This window comes from Chiloscyllium punctatum, chromosome 4 (assembly GCF_047496795.1).
Source record: "Chiloscyllium punctatum isolate Juve2018m chromosome 4, sChiPun1.3, whole genome shotgun sequence".
In the NCBI taxonomy this organism is placed as follows: domain Eukaryota; kingdom Metazoa; phylum Chordata; class Chondrichthyes; order Orectolobiformes; family Hemiscylliidae; genus Chiloscyllium; species Chiloscyllium punctatum.
Window position 1 is genome coordinate 22,657,234 of NC_092742.1, and position 19,504 is coordinate 22,676,737.

Genomic DNA, 19,504 nt, shown 5'->3' on the forward strand with positions numbered 1-19,504 from the left:
GTTTCCTCAACCTTATGTAAGCCTCCTTCTTCCTCTTTACAAGACATTCAACCTCCCTCGTCAACCAAGGTTCCCTCACACAACCATCTCTTTCCTGCCTGACAGGTACTTACATATCAAGGACACGTCGTATCGGTTCCTTGAAAAAGTTCCACATTTCAACGACATCCTTCCCTGACAGCCTATGCTCCCAAATTATGCTCCTCAGATCCTGTCTTGCAGCATCGTATTTACCCTCCCCCCAATTGTAAAACCTACCTTGTTGCACGCACCTATCTCTCTCCATAACCAAGGTGAAAGTCACAGAATTGTGGTCACCATCACCAAAATGCTCACCCACTAACAAACCCATCACTTATCCCGGTTCATTACCAAGTACGAAAGCCAATATGGCCTCCCCTCTGGTCGGCCATACTGAGTTAGAAAAGCTTCCTGGACACACTGCACAAACACCGCCCCGTCAAATCTACTTGATCTAAAGAGCTTTCAATCAATATTTGGGAAGTTGAAATCGTCCATGACTACTCTCTGTGGCTTCTGCACCTTTCCAAAATATGTTTCCCAATCTGTTTCTCCACATCTCTGATGCTATTGGGGGCTATAGTAAACACCTAACAAGGTGACTGCTCCTTGTTGAAAATCTTGCATATCGACACGTTTTTCTGAAAAGGAGAGATTTGAAGCCTCCAATCCCTAATCAGGAGAGGAGGAGGGGATACATTCTGAAACTGAAGAGTATGAAACCTGGATATAAAACATAACTCCAGCTAATAAATCATCATTGTTCCTTATCTGCTGTTGCCATGGCCTATTTCAATGTGAAATATCTTTTTCTATATTTAGTCACATAAATACAGCAAACAGTTTATTAACCGGCATCTATAGGACCAGGAATGTGCTGGTTGATCAAATATTCCAGGTAATCCAGAGATCCACATAATCCATTGAAAAATATACACTAACCAATGGAAACATAATACGAGGGTATACACATTACTGTTACACTTTATTTACAGCATACGTCACTTAAATAATAATGCAACTTTGCCTTCAATAAAACTTACTGGCAGATGGCCTTCTCACTCGCACCTTCAACTGACTACTTAGACATTGCAAAGATTGCAATAATACAGTAAACTTTGCAGTATTTCAGGTATATAGTTTTTGCCAGTTTATCAAAAGCGCCAGTTCTTAAGTGCCGGTTAAAACAAAGTTTGCTGTAAATACTGAATACATGATTTACACTAAAGGTACACAGGCCCAATTTGAGACCAGTTCTGACCCAGTCCTACTTCAGAGACACTGCCAGATTCCCTGTTTCTAGACAAGGGGCTGGATTTTATGGGTGGGCAGACTCTCACTTGCCCCATTCCTGGAAGAAAAGTGGGCCTAAACGAAAACAGCCTTAACTAAGCTGAGCATCAGACTACAAGCAGTTCCACAAAGCAGCTTCATGGACGCCAGAGTCAGGTATATCCTGGAGTTTGGGTCAGGGAGGGATCAGATACCCAAAGCAAGAGAATGGGGGTGTGCTGGTGTGGCTGTGCTTTTTGGGGGCCAGACACAGAGAGAAGAGCAGGTCCAGACGATCTTAGGTAGAGTGCTCCCCCCACCAATATACATCGGCATATGCCACAGTATGTATCCTCCCCTCTTCTTCCTGCCTGTCATCACATTTGGTGACAAGTTGGCCTTTTCTATCTCACTCACCTTCTATTGCCGACTGTATTATGGCAATGGAGGCAGATTGAGGGCCTTAAGGGAGCAATAATTTGACCATTTGGGCCTCAATAGGAAAATGGACAGGCAGGAGTGGACACTATACCCTCCCTCTCCCACTCCCATTAATCTCACCTTCACGACTCCACCTACCCCGTATCATGGAGACAATGTTTGGGGTTGTCGTAACAATATCAGTCTAGCCACCAAAAACGCTTAGTTTTGGGGGAGATGAGGATGGGAAATAAAAATCCACTTGCACATTCCCCAAATTAGGAAATATTGAATAATTATATAAAGGTGAAGAGCGGCTCGCAAAGGAATGGACTTACAGATTATTGTTGCAACAGTAATAGAAACACCAGCAACTTGGACACCATCATTCAGGGGATGGGTTGAAAAGTGGAGAGAAAATAAATTATAGCAACACTACAACACAGCTTCCACTGTACAGAAGTATAAAACAAAGAACTGAGGATGCTGGAAAACAGAAATAAAAACAGAATTTGCTGAAAAAACTCAGCAGGTCTGGCAGCATTTATGGATTGATTTTTGAATTCCAGTAACTTTTCTTCAGAACTGAAGAAGGGTTACTGGACTCAAAATGTTCACACTGCTTTCCCTCCACAGATGCTGCCAGACCTACTGAGTTTCTCCAGTGAGTTCTGTTTTCGTTACCTAGGGCTCGGTTAGGCCTTACCTGTACTATGTTGATCCAGATTTGTTCCACATTTGGGTTGTAACTCAGTTTCAGGTTGAGCTTTCCAAAGTCATCAGTAAGTGTATCTGGAAAAAGACCGTAAACTTCTAAATGGCACAGTGGTTAGCACTGCTGCCTCACAGCGCCAGAGATCCGGGTTCAATTCCTGCCTCAGGCGACTAACTGTGTGGAGTTTGCACATTCTCCCCGTGTCTGCGTGGGTTTGCTCCGGTTTCCTCCCACAGTCCAAAGATGTGCAGGTCAGGTGAATTGGCCATGCTAAATTGCCCGTAGTGTTAGGTAAGGGGTAAATGTAGGGGTATGGGTGGGTTGCGCTTCGGCGGGGCGGTGTGGACTTGTTGGGCCGAAGGGCCTGTTTCCACATTGTAAGTAATCTAAATGCGTATATCTTCGGTCACCCCCACATGCCATGTTTCTTGCTCTATAAGGTCCTCCATGTATTTGTGACATCCATATTATTTCCATTATGGAGATGCAGGCTGAGAGATTTTCATTTCTAGTAATGCTTTGAGCAACCTGACATCCCACAGTCACTACCATTTGGGGTTAAAACAAATATTCTTGTACACAATAGATAGACAAATGGAATCGTGGTACAGATCAGCCACAATGCAACCAAATGGGGTAGCATTCTTGAGGGGCTGACTGGCTTAGTAGTGTTGTCATAAAAGTAAGTAGTCGAGTAACTATTGGAGAAACTGCTGAACAAGGGAATTAATGTCCACTTGGAGAGTCAAGGATTAATCAGGGATAGTCAGCATATCATTGTCAGAGGAAAGTCTTGCTTAACAAATTTGATGGAATTGTTTGGGTGGGTGATCAAGTATGTATATGAGGGTAGTGTTGTTGATGTAGTAAATGGATTTCCACAAAGTCCGCAACAGGAGTCCAATAAATAAGGTAAAAGCATCTAGAGTAACTTGGCAAGTTGGAGCTAAAATTGGGAGGAGACGGAGGGTGGTGGTAAAAGGCTGTTTGTGTGACCGGAGACTGGTGTGCAGTGGCATAATACAGGAATCAGAGCTGGGTCCCTGCTTGATCATGAAATATATAAATGATATAGAAGAAAATATGGGGTGCGGGAGATGATAAGTAAGTTTGATGACACAAAGATTGGCTTGATGGTTCACAGTGAGGAAGAAGGTCTTAGGTTACAGATGGACATTGACAAATTAGTCAGATGGGTAGAACAGTGGCAGATGGAATTAAAACTGTGAGGTGATGCACTTTAAAGAAGTAACAAGAAGAGGGAGTACTCAATGAATGGCAAGACACTAGGAAACTCAGAGCAACAGTGGGATCTTGAAGTGCTAGTGCATAGATCCCTGAAGATGGCAGGGCAGGTTAATAGAATAGTTAAGGTGGCATATAGAACACTTGCCTTTACCAACTGTGGCAGAAACTATAAGAGTAAGGAGGTTATGTTGGAGCTGTACAGAACTTTGGAGCTGGAATACTGTGTGCAGGGTCGCTGCACTATAGGAAGGATGTGACTGCACTGGAGGAGATGCAGAGGAGATTCATCCAGGTTGTTGCCTAGAAAGGAGAAGTTTTGATGTGAAGAGAGGCTGGATAAGCTTGAGTTGTCTTCTTCGGAGCACAGAAGGCCTGATTGAGATGTACAAGGTTATATGAGGGGCCTGGACAGGCTGCATGGAAAGCAGCTGTGGCCATAACAGCAGGGGCATTGTTTAAACTGTTTAAGAGAAATGCTTTCAGCCAGGGAGCAGTGGAAACTTGGAATGCATTGCATGGATGAGGAGTTGAGGTGAAAAACCAAGGTGAAAGTGAGGACTGCAGATGCTTGAGATTAGAGTTGAAACTGTGGTGCTGGAAAAGCACAGCAAGTCAAGCAGCATCCGAGGAGCAAGGGAATTTACGTTTCAGGCAAAAGCCCTTCATCAGGAAACCTCACAACTTTTCAAAGTACTTGAATGAGCACTTGAGTGCTGGAAATTGGGACTAGAGTAGGTTTAGACTGGTTTTTTGTTGATACATTTTTGATGGGCTGAAGGGCCTCTTCTGAACTACATGAATGTATGAAAAAAGGGTTATAGATCAAGGTCTAGCTACCTAAAGGAATCTTATTATAACTAATATCCTTCACAAAAGGTTGAGTAAGCTTTATTCTTGTTATTATGTAAATAGGTCACTAAGGGAATGAGGGCGGGAGAGAAAAAAAATGAATAGGAACTGTCTGAAATAAATGGCCATTGCAAGTGCTTTAGTCCAAGGTGCTAAACAGAAAATAACTTTTCTATTCAGTATACACCTTTTACTAGAAGATTGCAGTTTTAAAATATCTTCACCAGCAAGCGCTCCAAGTGAGACTGTAAGATACAGGGTCCAAATTGAACACTACCCAGTCAATGGCAATGGCTGAGTGGAGGTGAGAGTTGAGCGCAGCAGGTCAGGCAGCATCCAAGGAGCAATAGAATCGACGTTTCGGGCATGAGCCCTTCCTCAGGAATGAGGAAAGTGTGTCCAGCAGGCTAAGATAAAAGGTAGGGAGGAGGGACCTGGGGGAGGGGCGTTGGAAATGCGATAGGTGGAAGGAGGCCAAGGTGAGGGTGATAGGCCGGAGTGGGGGTGGGGATGGGGATGGAGAGGTCAGGAAGAAGATTGCAGGTTAGGAAGGCGGTGCTGAGTTCAAGGGTTAGGACTGAGACAAGGTGGGGGAAGGGGAAATGAGGAAACTGGAGAAATCTGAGTTCATCGTTTGTGGTTGGAAGGTTCCTAGGTTGAAGATGAGACGCTCTTCCTCCAGCCGTCATGTTGCTATGGTCTGGCGATGGAGGAGTCCAAGGACCTGCATGTCCTTGGTGGAGTGGGAAGGGGAGTTGAAGTGTTGAGCCACGGGGTGGTTGGGTTGGTTGGTCCGGGTGTCCCAGAGGTGTTCTCTGAAATGTTCCAACCAACCCAACCACCCCGTGGCTCAACACTTCAACTCCCCCTCCCACTCCACCAAGGACATGCAGGTCCTTGGACTCCTCCATCGCCAGACCATAGCAATACGACGGTTGGAGGAAGAGCGCCTCATCTTCCACCTAGGAACCCTCCAACCACAAGGGATGGACTCAGATTTCTCCAGTTTCCTCATTTCCCTTTCCCCCACCTTGTCTCAGTCCCAACCCTCGAACTCAGCACCGCCTTCCTAACCTGCAATCTTCTTCCTGACCTCTCCGCCCCCACCCCCTCTCTGGCCTATCACCCTCACCTTGACCTCCTTCAACCTATCGCATTTCCAACGCCCCTCCCCCAAGTCCCTTCTCCATACTTTTTATCTTAGCCTGCTGGACACACTTTCCTCATTCCTGAGGAAGGGTTCATGCCCGAAACGTCGATTCTCCTGCTCCTTGGATGCTGCCTGACCCACTGCGTTTTTCCAGCAACACATTTTCAGCTCTGATCTCCAACATCTGCAGTCCTCACTTTCTCCTGGAGGTGAGAGTTGAGTCTAACCTCTCCCATGCACTACTGCTGCTAGAACCAGTCCAATGCCTGCGATTTTGCCACATTAAATAATAACTGTGACATGTCCTTCCCCAGTCTCCACTTACGTTCAAATAAAAATGTGTCTTTGATTATATGTTTGCCTCTGCTGCCCAGTCTGAGGGAAATTAAGAAGATTTTTCAGTGACTCAATGTACAACTTATGGACATGGGGTACAAAACAGCCTCCAGCAGAGCTCTAAATTGAAAACTTTGTGCTTTTGCTGCAGCCAGGTGTTTGGTATGGATAGGTAAGGGGTATTATGTTTCTGAGAGAGTGTATTTGAGAGAAAGAGAGAGAGAACAAGAGAGGGAGAGAGAGAGAGAGTGTGCATCGGCAAGAGCAGCAGATGCCTAAAGTGCAGTGCAAAGTATTATAGAAGGAGTTGTGGGGGGGGGGGGCGGGGGGAGCAAGATAGAGGGAGAGAGAGAGAGAGAGGGAGAGAGAGAGTGAGTGCGTGTGTAAGAGAGAGAGAGAGTGACAGAGACAGATAGACAGAGAGAGAAAAACATTAACTAATTCAAGGTCAGGCATGCCATCAAACCTGCAGTGCAGAAAACCAAGGGGTTGCATTCCTTGAAACAGTTCAGTTGTACAGCTATCAACTCTATTAAAAATGCACTGTGAACTAGATCCAGGTGATATTGTTTTCAAAACTCACCTATGCTTCGAGAGCTTCCCTGGGAATCCATCAAAGAAGACATTGTGCTGCTTATACTGGAGGCTGAACTAAACCTCTGCGTTCATAAAAAGAAAAAAAACAATTTTGATTCAGGAATGGGAAAACATTTTGTCACTTGAGCAGGAAATAGAGGAACGTGGTATTCAATTCCTTAGCATTCTTCACAGAATCACAGAACTATTAAGGTACAGAAAGAGGTCATTTAGCCTATCATGCCTGCACTGATTCTATTCCCTTGTGACAATCTTTTGTGTTATCGCTATACTCCATGTCTATCCAAAAATTCATCCAATGCCTCAGCTGAACTTGCCCCCATTTCATTGCCAGGCATTTCCTCATATTGTGAATTAATGTTTTATGTTTATATTAAACTTCGGTCAACTGCTTTGTAGATGACTGCTGAAAACACACAGTTCCCCTCCATGTACTGAACAGTAAAATTAGCAGGCATTAAAGAGAACAAAGTTAAAGAAATACTGGATAGGGTGACAAGAGGTATACAATATGCAGCAATTGATCCAGGTTGTGGACTGAACTATTGCGAAATCATTAGCTTCAGTGTTCTAATTTTACTGAAACTCTTTTTGTTCTAATTTTACTGAAACTCTGCTGAAACTTAGCCTAACTGATGACCCACAGAGATTTTCTCCTCACGTTGCTGGAAACAGTTGCACAGGAAATTAATCTGTTCTTAATCTTATTTTTGAGTGACTTCAGGATAATTCTGGAATGTTGGCAATACAAAATTGATGTGTGAGGATAGTGGGTGTGGGTGGCTATCTTAGTTACAAACTTGGCCAAGTTTGTCTTCGGTTTGAAAAAGAATATACTGTGCACAGCGAAAGGAAATTCTAAACAGTGATTGCTCATTTTCTGGAGAAGTGCTTTCTGAACCTCAAGTGGCAGTTTGCTGACTCACTGCAATGTACAAAGGAAAGGACTCCTCCCTTCCCTTAATTTAAAGGGATTATTGCACATAGCATTGCTGTCCATTGAAATCTTTTCAAGGCATGATGTTTAAAAACACATTGGCACATACCTGAAGAAAGTTAATTAAAGCTACTGTGAAGGAGCAGTCACATTGCATTATTGCCAGAAACTGAGATAACCTTGTCGAATGTCTTTAAGGAAAAGGTATATTTTTGAACAGTAAAGGAATTAAGTGTTACGGTGAGTGGGTGGGTGAGTGGATCTGAGTCCATGGAAAGATCAGCCATGATCTTATTGAATGGTAGAGCGGACTCGAGGGGCCAGATAGCCTACTCTTATGTAACCTTCTTCCGTGCTGAAAAACCCTCAATCAGAAAGGGTTCACCAAGTACTGAAGATGCGTACGTTTCTGTTGCATGTCACGGTTGAATGAAAAACCCTGACGTCAATACTCCAAGGCAAGATGTGAAGCATAGCTTTTGTAAAAAGAAATCTGGTAAATGAGGGTTATAAAAATAATTACCGAGGTTTTGCAGCTTGTTGAACACCACCACCACCCCCCCACCCCACCCCACTCCCCCCCCCGACCATGTACATTCGTCGAACACATGTGTACTTAGTCCACTGACGTAGTCTAGTAAGCTACTCCACTGCAAGAGAAATATCTAGCCAGTCTAACATTATGGAAGGTTCCTCACCTTAAAAAAACTGCAGTGTTCTACACAGAAGACCAATACTGCTGTCAGAGAAAGCATTTTTGGAATCAGTGTTACTTGAAATAGCTAACATAACAATCTTATCTGAAAGGCACCTCAATGACTGACATTCATTGAATCCCCACTTGGACTTTCCAGTAACATCACTCAGCCCTTACACTTTAGCACTGGATTCCAATGCTTTGGACAGAGAGACCATGAGGATTTCCAAAGATTTACGGAATGGTTAGAGCCTCAAGAGAGGCCATTTAGTCCATCATTCTGTGCCTGATCTCTACAAGAGAAACCGAGTTCACAAACCATTACCCCAGTCTTTCATTGCTAGCATTGTAAATGTTCTGACTTCCGGTGATTTTCCCAGTCCTTGTTAAGATCTATGAGTGAACATGCATAGGTTGTGTCAGGTCTTTGGAGGGAGATGAGGAGAGTGGTGTTAAACTGGAGGTGGCTGTGGAATTAGGGAGGGATATGCAGACAGAAAGAAGGGTCTGGTCAGGGAAGGGGTTGGGTGGAGTGGTAGGGTTAGGGGTCTGGGCTTTAAGGAGTTAAGGTTATAATTGGTGCAGGGGTAAAAGGAGGTGGACGAGTCTGGCATTCAGTTTAATAATTACTCAGAAATTAAAGTAGGTTTTTAATCCTCTACCTTCCCCTCAATAATTATCAGTTTAACTGCACCAGAACCTCCAAAATGTAATCATTTGTTTCAGACTCAGGGAAATTGTCCAGCAGAATCTGAGTAAATTCCTGCTACATCTGAAATTTCTCATGGTTCTTGCACACAGTCTGAGCTCGTCCAACAATTCCCAAACCATTGGCATATCCAGGTCTTTAATTCCCCAGTGGTTCAGTCGATCTTTTGTCTGCACCACAGTTAGACCAAGCAAAGGGAGGTCAGAGAGGCACAGCAGGTCAGGCAGCATCCAAGGAGCAGGAAAATCGACGTTTTGGGCAAAAGCCCTTCATCAGGAATAGAGGCCAATCAGGAATAGATGAAGGGCTTTTGCCCGAAACATCGATTTTCCTGCTCCTCGGATGCTGCCTGACCTGCTGTGTTTTTCCAGCACCACTCTGATCTAAACTCTGGTTTCCAGCATCTGCAGTCCTCACTTTTGCCAAGGGGAGGGTAGAGTCCTATCACTTTGGGAGAATACCGGGTAGTTTCTTTTAACTCATTCACAGGACAAAGGCATCACTGGCTAGGCCAGCCTTTATTGCCCATTCCTAATTGCCCAGATGGCAATTAAGAATAAACTACATTGCTGTGGGTCTGGAGTCACATGTAGGCCAGACCAGGTAAGAATTGCAGTTTCCTTCCCTAAAGGGCATTAGTGAACCAGATGGGTTTTTTCCCTGAAAATTGACAATGGATTCACAATCATCATCAGGGTTGTATTTCCAGATTTTTATTGAATTCAAATTCCACCATCTGTCATGGCTGGACTCAAACCTGAGTACCCAGAACATCACCTGAGTCTCTGGACTAATAGTCCAGCAATAATGTCACTAGACTATTACCTCTCCCTGGAAAGTGGGAAAAGGACAAAGGAAATACTCAGATCTGTTCAGTTATAAACAGAGCAATCCAACTCACTGGGTGTATGTTATAATATCATTTAGAATGATGCCAAGAATACCCCCCTCACAGCTTTAAGAGACACTTAACAGTGGGAGGCAGATGGAATCCCGCTCAAACGAAAACAATGTTTCACAAACTCAGAGGTGCTTTTTTGGGTTTCATTTGGTACTTTTTTTAAAATCATCTAAATGAGTCGAAGTGGCAGAATTCGCAACACACTTTTATTGGCTAAATTGGCTCATTAGATTTTAAGCTTTTTTTTCCATCTTCAGAACACATTAAAAAATTAAAATATATTCTTGAGAATAATGAGAAAGCTCTCCGAACTTTGAGGAAAAATTAAAAGAGAATCCAATATAAGAGCAAAGGACTGGGGGGAAAGGTGAACAAAGCAATTGTGCATGCTGATTGCTTATTTATCTGATAACATTGAAAAAAGTTTCCATTTTAATCTTTTGGCTTGTTCACCTTCATTGTGTTCTATTTCCTTCAGATAGTTTGATAAAATGTTCACCAAAACTCATTTTCAGAGCCACATCCCCTTCCTGAATGATTGTCTCCATCTCTGTTATACCCTGCACAGATTCCAAATGAAGGTCCATCCTTCATGTTTTGAATCCTCTCAAGATGACAACTATCTTAGAGACGTACAGCACTCTTCATACTGCTACTCCCACCACATCCTGAGATCTACACTCAGTGTTGTTGTGCACTGTCGCACGTACACTCTGGACCTCTCTGTCCATTAGCACCACCTCAATCCCAAAGGTGTCCCATGCCCCAGTTCTATTTCTTTCTTTATCGTATTCGCACTTAACAAGAAACGTTTTCCTCTTTGTTTGAGGTGTAAAGGCATGCAAACTCCAAAAACACTTAGGAGCAAAAGCTCCTCTGGAACTTTCCTCCCCCAGACTCCAACCTCATCTCTTCTTTTAATCTCACCTCTTACTGTGTATTTGCTATACTCTCTGAACCTTCCCTCCCCCCCAACATCTGTTCCATTTTGTCCTCTCCTGACTCTGTCAACGGTATAAAAGAATACCATTTTCTAGCCCATTCCAATTCTGAACAGTCATATCAGACTCGAAACAGCAATTTTGTTTCTCTCTGCAGATGATACTAAACCTGCTGAGTTTCTCCAACATTTTTTGTTTTCTGTATTTGAGATTTTCAGCATCCGCAATATTTTGTGTTCAGTTATTATAGCAATGAGCAGGCTGGTTATTGATTTTACTTACTTTTGGAGATCTGTTTCCAGGTTTACATGGGGAACTTGCTGTTTTGCTTATATTCTACAGATAAGTGCCCAGGCAACTGGGACAATAAAGTGGCACTGCAGCTCAGAGCTGCTTCCCAACTAGATGTTAGGTCACCGCATCACCGAAGTGTTAAAGTGCAGAAGGAGGCCAATTAGCCCATTATACTTACATCTGCAATGATGACTGCGTGGTAAAACTGTTGACAAACTATTGGATTGCAACAAGCACATCCATACATGATTCCCCAACATTATGTCCAATCCAAGTGCAGGTCAGTGGGATTATTGCAAAGCCAATAACATCAGACTGACATAGTGGGTCGCAAAACATGCTGTCATAAGAGCAAATGTAGGACATTGGCATCCTGTACTTGGAAAATGAGGCTTTGCGTGAAAGGTATGGCCTATGAGAGTCTGACTCACACCGCATTTGATGTTTTTAAGCTTTTCAGACCAATAGCCAGGGGCCCACTTTTGGGTCATGGGTGGTCTTCTTCATAACATTAGTTGGCACATTTCCAATGAACCAGTGCATGCAGAAAGCCCACCTGGGAGCTGTACCTGCAGTTAAATGCTACCGTGAGGAGAGTTTATCAGGAATACTTCAAAGATGTAGTCCCTTCTGCTGTCTGACACAGCCAGGTCAACCAGCAGCCATACCATTCCCAGCTCATGGAGCAGCACTGACCTCGCTATACACAGGACCTTGAAAAACTCACCAAGAAAGGCATTTAAAACTGTGTCAGCCCACTAACATCAATTGTTTCTTCACTCAATACCTCAGAAGGTCAAACCAGCCATCCAATTTTAACCTGTCACCATCATAGAAAAAGACAAATGGTAGGGTTCCCCAACATGAAGTGTCAATGAAAAATAATTCACCAAGAACACTTGCCTAAAAACAAGATCACAAATCATATCAAATTTCAAAGAATCTTGCAAACTATTTCAAATTAGAAAATGATTTGCCAGTTGGTCAGTGTGAAAATATCTAGTAGCAAGAGAAGACATAATTGATCTATATTTACCTTATATTTCCATTCACACAAAATAAGCCTCTTATGTAGAGGCTGGTATTTGAGAAGGTATATACCTATTCCATTTTCTGTATCCATTTGTGCTGCAGAAGCTAGCAGCCTGTGGAGATGGTATCATCTGAGTGTAGAACTTTCCACTGCTGGTGACATTTGCCCAGTAATTACAGTCCATCTGGGACTGTTTTAATGGTTTCAAGAGTCACTGAGCAGCAGTTCAAAAGTCATTTGTCAGTCAGTCTTTTTGGTCAGTTAGAGGCAGCTGAAACTTAGTGCAGCTGAAAGACTGAAGTATGGAGAAACCCTGATGTAGAATCAGCCTTAGCTAAATTGTTTGTTTACTCCATAGAGGATACAGGTTCCCGAGGAGAGGCTAAGGAGCTGAGTGGTGAGCAGCCAATGGGCTCTCCTAGGTCTGAGCAATCATGCCTGACAGCTCTTGCAGGTTAAGAAAAAAGCAGGAAAGTCTCCAGGCTGAATAGGATCTGTTAAACAAGTTTCATGGCAAGATTTCAGAAACTGAGTCATTTGAATCCTTTGTTAAGGAGTCACAGTTATAAATGAGATTCGGTGACTCATAGAATCTGGGTACGTTGCTGAGAAATCTCTGGGGACTGCCTTGGCCACATTTATTATTTGTGTACTTTGTCAGTGTTCAGCCATGTTTCTCTGTTAACTCACATTTACCTAATATTAATTCTGGATGTCGAGAGTATAAGTGGTATGTGTTTGTGTGTGTTTTGTTTGTGTGTTTGTTTCTTTTGTTTGTTTAAAAATACTGTTGGACCTTGTGCATTTATTCTCTTAGCCACAGCCTGAGATTTTAAATTTCAACTTCTTTAAACAATAAAGTTCTGAGCCAGATTGTAAAATAAATTGAGCAGCCTTGTCTGGGATTGTAATATAATTTCACAGTTTCATCTAGGATTATAAGAGAAGATGCACACCTATTCCAACAATATCAACTTCAGACTCCAATAAGATTGTAATCAGGGTTGGTTATAGAAGTCAAAGTTAATTGAAAACTTACTTGCATGTGCTGTGGATTTGAAAGATCAAACATGGAACTGCTTAAGCCTTGTGCATTACTCATTTTTGGGCTCCTCAATTCCCAAGCTGAAACACAAAGAGCACATCGGGCATTTCAAGAAAGAATAATAATTCAAGAATGGTTATGGACTTTGATGATCATGTGTGCTAACCTCTGTTATAGGGTTGGTTCCCTGATCCAAGGGAAACGGTGTGGGGGTTGAGAGATCAGAAAGCCCTGGGGAACCCAGAATACAGTATTGCACTGTATGCTCTTGATATTGAACGTGTGTATGTGCATGACAGAGAGAGAGAGACATCATCAAACCAGTTACCTGCTAATTGATAGCTTCCAGTTAAATGGGGATGGGTCAACAAGGATTATTGGGTTAGCTGGGCTTGTATCATAGGTACAGGCCATCAGTTGATATATTTGAAGTGGTTAGATCACAGGGTATTATTAATGGAACAGAGTTGCCAGGTTTCCATCAAGGTTAAAAGATCATATTTCTCCCACCCAAATACTGTCTTTAGTTAATTGACAAATAATTCTAATCACCTCTGCGTTGATTAATAAAAACGGCACACCTGACTCTTTCATTCTTCCATATACACCGTGCCCCTCCAGTTTTGTTTATTCTTTCCTTCACTGTCATCGCCATTATCTGCCCTTAAGTTATGTCTTTCCATATTTTTAACTTTCCCAATCACTGTCCTTTCTCTTGGGTCAATTAATTCAAGAGCATTTCATACCTGACCCAGACAGAGTGCCTGGGTTTCCTGCAGATAGCGTGTGACGACCTCCTCCTTGGCTAACTTGCTTCATCATAAAACTAGGATTGAAGATTTCATCAAACTGTGACCGGTGTTGATGTAAATTGGATAGCTCTTGTTTTCTTTCAGTATATTGAGCTCTTGAGAAACCTGCCAGTAAAAATGGATATCGACTATTTTAAAAGGTCGACTTGTTCAATACGTTGGCTCAGCTGAGTAGTTATAAAAAATATTCATCTGCACATGATTGTTTCCAATGTGCATCAAGAGTTGAGTTCAGAAGTAAGGATGTCTCGCTGCAGTTACACAAGACCTTGGCGAGACCACCAGTTACACAAGACCTTGGCGAGACCACACTTGGAGTAGTGAGTGCGGTTTTGATCATCCTACCTAAAAATACACTTGCCACAGAGAGAATGCAGCAGAGGTTCACAAGGCACTCACTGGGGATGGCAGGTCTATTTTAGGAGGATAACTTGGATTGACTAGGCCGATATTCACTGAGGTAAAAACAATGACTGCAGATGCTGGAAACCAGATTCTGGATTAGTGGTGCTGGAAGAGCACAGCAGTTCAGGCAGCATCCAAGGAGCAGCAAAATCGACAAAAGCCCTTCATCAGGAATAAAGGCAGAGAGCCTGAAGCATGGAGAGATAAGCTAGAGGAGGGTGGGGTGGGGAGAAAGTAGCATAGAGTACAATAGGTGAGTGGGGGAGGGGATGAAGGTGATAGGTCAGGGAGGAGGGGGTGGAGTGGATAGGTGGAAAAGGAGATAGGCAGGTAGGACAAGTGCAGACAAGTCATGGGGATAGTGCTGAGCTGGAAGTTTGGAACTAGGGTGAGGTGGGGGAAGGGGACATGAGGAAACTATTGAAGTCCACATTGATGCCCTGGGATTGAAGTGTTCCGAGGCAGAAGATGAGGTGTTCTTCCCCCGGGTGCCCCGGTTTCCTCCCACAGTCCAAAGATGTGCAGGTCAGGTGAATTGGCCATGCTAAATTGCCCGTAGTGTTAGGTAGGGGTAGATGTAGGGGTACAGGTGGGTTGCGCTCCGGCGGGGCGGTGTGGACTTGTTGGGCCGAAGGGCCTGTTTCCACACTGTAAGTAATCTAATCTAATCTAATCCTCCAGACATCTGGTGGTGAGGGAGTAGTGGTGAAGAAGGTCCAGGACCTCCATGTCCTCGGCAGAGTGGGAGGGGGAGTTGAAATGTTGGGCCACGGGGCGGTGTGGTTGATTGGTGCGGGTGTCCCGGAGATGTTCCCTAAAGCGCTCTGCTAGGAGGTGCCCAGTCTCCCCAATGTAGAGGAGACCGCATCGGGAGCAACAGATACAATTAATTATATTAGTGGATGTGCAGGTAAAACTTTGATGGATGTGGAAGGCTCCTTTGGGGCCTTGGATAGAGGTGAGGGAGGAGGTGTGGGCGCAGGTTTTACAGTTCCTGCGGTGGCAGGGGAAGGTCCCAGGATGGGAGAGTGGGTTGTAGGGGGGGCGTGGACCTGACCAGGTAGTCACGGAGGGAACGGTCTTTGCGGATGGAGGAAAGGGGTGGGGAGGAAAATATATCCCTGGTGGTGGGGTCTTTTTGGAGGTGGCGGAAATGACGGTGGATGATTTGGTTTATGCAAAGGTTGGTAGGGTGGAAAGTGAGCACCAGGGACGTTCCCAATTCCTCCGCCTCCGCCGTATCTGCTCCCAGGAGGACCATTTCCACCACAGAACACACCAGATGGCCCCCTTCTTTAGAGACCGCAATTTCCCTTCCCACGTGGTTAAAGATGCTCTCCAACGCATCTCGTCCACATCCCGCATCTCCGCCCTCAGACCCCACCCCTCCAACCGTAACAAGGACAGAACGCCCCTGGTGCTCACCTTCCACCCTACAAACCTTTGCATAAACCAAATCATCCGCTGACATTTCTGCCACCTTCAAAAAGACCCCACCACTAGGGATAGATTTCCCTCCCCACCCCTTTCCGCCTTCCGCAAAGACCGTTCCCTCCGTGACTACCTGGTCAGGTCCACGCCCACCCTCCCATCCTGGCACCTTCCCCTGCCACCGCAGGAACTGTAAAAACCTGCGCCCACACCTCCTCCCTCACCTCCATCCAAGGCCCTAAAGGAGCCTTCCACATCCATCAAAGTTTTACCTGCACATCCACTAATATCATTTATTGTATCTGTTGCACCTGATGCGGTCTCCTCTACATTGGGGAGACTGGGCGCCTCCTAGCAGAGCGCTTTAGGGAACATCTCCGGGACACCCACACCAATCAACCACACCGCCCTGTGGCCCAACATTTCAACTCCTCCTCCCATTCTGCCAAGGACATGGAGGTCCTGGGCCTCCTTCACCGCCGCTCCCTCACCACCGGACGCCTGGAGGAAGAACGCCTCATCTTCCGCCTTGGAACACTTTAACTCCAGGGCATCAATGTGGACTTCAACAGTTTCCTCATTTCCCCTTCCCCCACCTCACCCTAGTTCCAAACTTCCAGCTCAGCACTGTCCCCATGACTTGTCCGCACTTGTCCTACCTGCCTATCTTCTTTTCCACCTATCCACTCCACTCTCTCTTCCCTGACCTATCACCTTCATCCCCTCCCCCACTCACCTATTGTACTCTATGCTACTTTCTCCCCACCCCCACCCTCCTCTAGCTTATCTCTCCACACTTCAGGCTCTCTGCCTTTATTACTGATGAAGGGCTTTTGCCCGAAACGTCGATTTCGCTGCTCCTTGGATGCTGCTTGAACTGCTGTGTTCTTCCAGCACCACTAATCCAGAATTGATATTCACTAAAGTTTAGAAGAATGAGTAGTCAATGCTGTTTCTCAATTCAAGAAGCGAAATAGGGACAATCCAGGAAACTACAGACCAGTGAGTCTCACAGTGGTGATTGGAAAGCTATTGAACAGAATTCTTAGTGATAGGGTTTATGTACATTTGCGAAAGCATGGCCTAATTAGGGACAGTCAGCATAGCTTTGTGCAAGGTTGGTCATGTCTTACTAACTTGACTGAATTTTTCGAAGAGGTGACAAAGGTGATCAATGAGGGTAGAGAAGTGGATGTTGTCTATATGGATCTTAATAAGGCTTTTGGCAAGGTCCCTCATGGCAGGCTCATCCAGATAATTAAGATGCAAGGGATCCATGGTGACCTGGTCACATGGATTCAGAATTGGCTTGTCCATGGAAGGCAGGAGGTTCATGTCAAGTGGATCTGTACTGGGAGCTCTGCTGTTTGTGATATATATAAATAGCTTAGATGCAAATGTAGATGCTTGGATTAGTAATTTTGAAGATGATACAAAGATCAATAGAGTTGTGGATAGTGTAGAAGGTTGTCAAAGGATAGAGTGGTATATAGATCAGTTGCATATATGGGCACAGAAATGGCAGATGGAGTTTAATCCAGATAAGTGTGAGGTGCTGCACTTTGGGAGATCAAATGTGAAGGAAAAGTATACAGTTAATGGCAGCATTGATGTACAGAGGCATCTTGGGGTTCAAGTCCATAGCTTCCTGAAAGTGGCCACACAGTAGATAGGGTGGGAAAGAAGGCGTATGGCATGCTTGCCTTTACTGGTGGTAGAACTGAGTACAAGAGTTAGGATGTCATGTTGCAGCTTTATAAGATTCTAGTTAGGCCACATTTAGAATATTCTGATCATTTCTGGTGGCCACACTACAGGAAGAATGTGGAAGCTTTGGAGAGGTTGCAGAACAGGTTTACCAGGATACTGCCTGAATTAGAGGGTATAAGGTATAAGGAGAGGCTAGAAAAACTCAGGTTGTTTTCACTAGAATGGCGGAGGCTGAGGGGACTAGATGGAAGCCTATAAAATTATGAGATGCATTGACAGGGTTGAAGGTCAGAATAATTTTCCCTCGAGTTGAAATGTCTAAAACTGGGGGCATGCATTTAAGGTGAGAGGAGGAAGGTTCAAAGGAGATGTGAGGGCCAAATCTTTTACCCAGATAGTGATAAGAGTCTGGAATGCACTGTCAGGGATGGTATGGGGGCAGATACAATAGGGGCATTTAAGGGACTTTTAGATAAGCACATTCATATTGGCGGCACGTTGGCTCAGTGGGTAGCACTGCTGCCTCACAGCACCAGGAACTGAGGTTCAATTCCCACCTTGGGCAACTGTCTGTGTGAAGTTTGCACATTCTCCCCATGTCTGCGTGGGCTTCCCCCGGGTGCTCCGGTTTCCTCCCACAGTCCAAAGATGTGCAGGTTAGGTGAATTGGCCATGCTAAATTGCCTGCAGTGTTAGGTGCGTAAGCGTAGGGGAATGGATCTGAGTGGGTTGCTCTTCATAGGATTGGTGTGGACTTGTTGGACTGAAGGGCCTGTTTCTACACTGTAGGGAATCTAATCAAAGGAATGGAGGGATGATGGACCCTGTGCAGGCAGAAGGGATTAATTTAATTTGGCATTTTATTCAGCACAACATCATGGGCCAAAGAGCCCATTCCTGTGCTGTATTATTCTATGTTCTGTGTTCTAGGAGAACTGATAGAAGTGTATAAAATTCTAATTGGGCTAGACAGATTAGATGCACAGAAAATGTTTCTCCTGGTTGGGGAGAAGCAGGGATTAGCGTCTCAAGATAGACCATTTCAGACTGAGACGAGAAAACATTTCTTCACTCAGAAAGTTGTCAGCCTGTGGAATTCTGTCAGAAGGCTGTGGAGGCCAGGTCACCAAGTATATTCAAGGCAGAAATTGATGAATTTTTAAGACATTAAAGGCATCAAAGAGTATGAAGAGAAACCAAGTATATGGCACTGACATAGAGGATCAGCCATCATCAAATGGAATGCTGGACTAAAGAGCAGAAAGGCCTACTTTCCATGTGTTAGTGTTTCAAAACCTGCTTGGTCATTACCGTGTACTCGCTGATTTAGAGTGGCTTCTAATTCTCCAAAGTCTCAAATTTGACATTTTTCACTCCCCTTTGCAGTACATTCAGCTTGAAGAAGACTAGTATTTTAAAGTTAAATAAGAATGACAGTGGAGGCATGAAAGCAGAACTAACTAAACTGCATTGACAAATTAGGTTAAGGGAAAGGTCAATAGAGGTACAGCATTAAACATTAAGGGGAATACTTAAAAATACTCAGAATAATTACATTTCGATGAGAAAACAATTGCAAGGATTGGACCCATTGTCCGTGGTGACCTAAAAATGTTAAAGGACAAAACACAATTGCTGGAAAAGCTCAGCAGGTCTAGCAGCATCTATGGAGTGTAATCAGAATTAACATTTTGGCTCGATTGACCCTATCTCCGTTCTGAGGAAGTGTCACTCAACACAAACCATTAACTTTGATTTCTCTCCACAGATGTTGCCAGACCTGCTGAGCTTTTCCAGCAATTTCTATTTTTGTCTCTGATTTACAGCATCTGCAATTCTTTCAACATTTTGTAAATATGGCGTTAAACAGTTTTTTAAGAAGCATATACCTGTAATTGCATTGGTCAAAAGATTAAATAAAATATTAAAAGACAGCAAAGAATGATTAAAAGGGTAGTAAGGAGGGGGAAAATTAGAGTAC

General features: G+C 44.1%; 1 protein-coding gene across 2 annotated transcripts in view; it reads right to left on the reverse strand.

Moving 5' to 3' along the window:
• The window catches only part of LOC140476126 (tandem C2 domains nuclear protein), a 76,872-nt gene that overhangs the window by 28,858 nt on the left and 28,510 nt on the right, over positions 1 to 19,504 (reverse strand). For both annotated transcript variants that reach the window (XM_072568241.1, XM_072568242.1), the window contains 4 exons: positions 13,912 to 14,082; positions 13,160 to 13,245; positions 6,595 to 6,670; positions 2,420 to 2,505 (listed from right to left, as the gene is read on the reverse strand). In XM_072568241.1, coding sequence (XP_072424342.1) covers positions 2,420 to 2,505; positions 6,595 to 6,670; positions 13,160 to 13,245; positions 13,912 to 14,082 — 419 coding nt within the window. The remainder of the gene's footprint in view (positions 1 to 2,419; positions 2,506 to 6,594; positions 6,671 to 13,159; positions 13,246 to 13,911; positions 14,083 to 19,504) is intronic.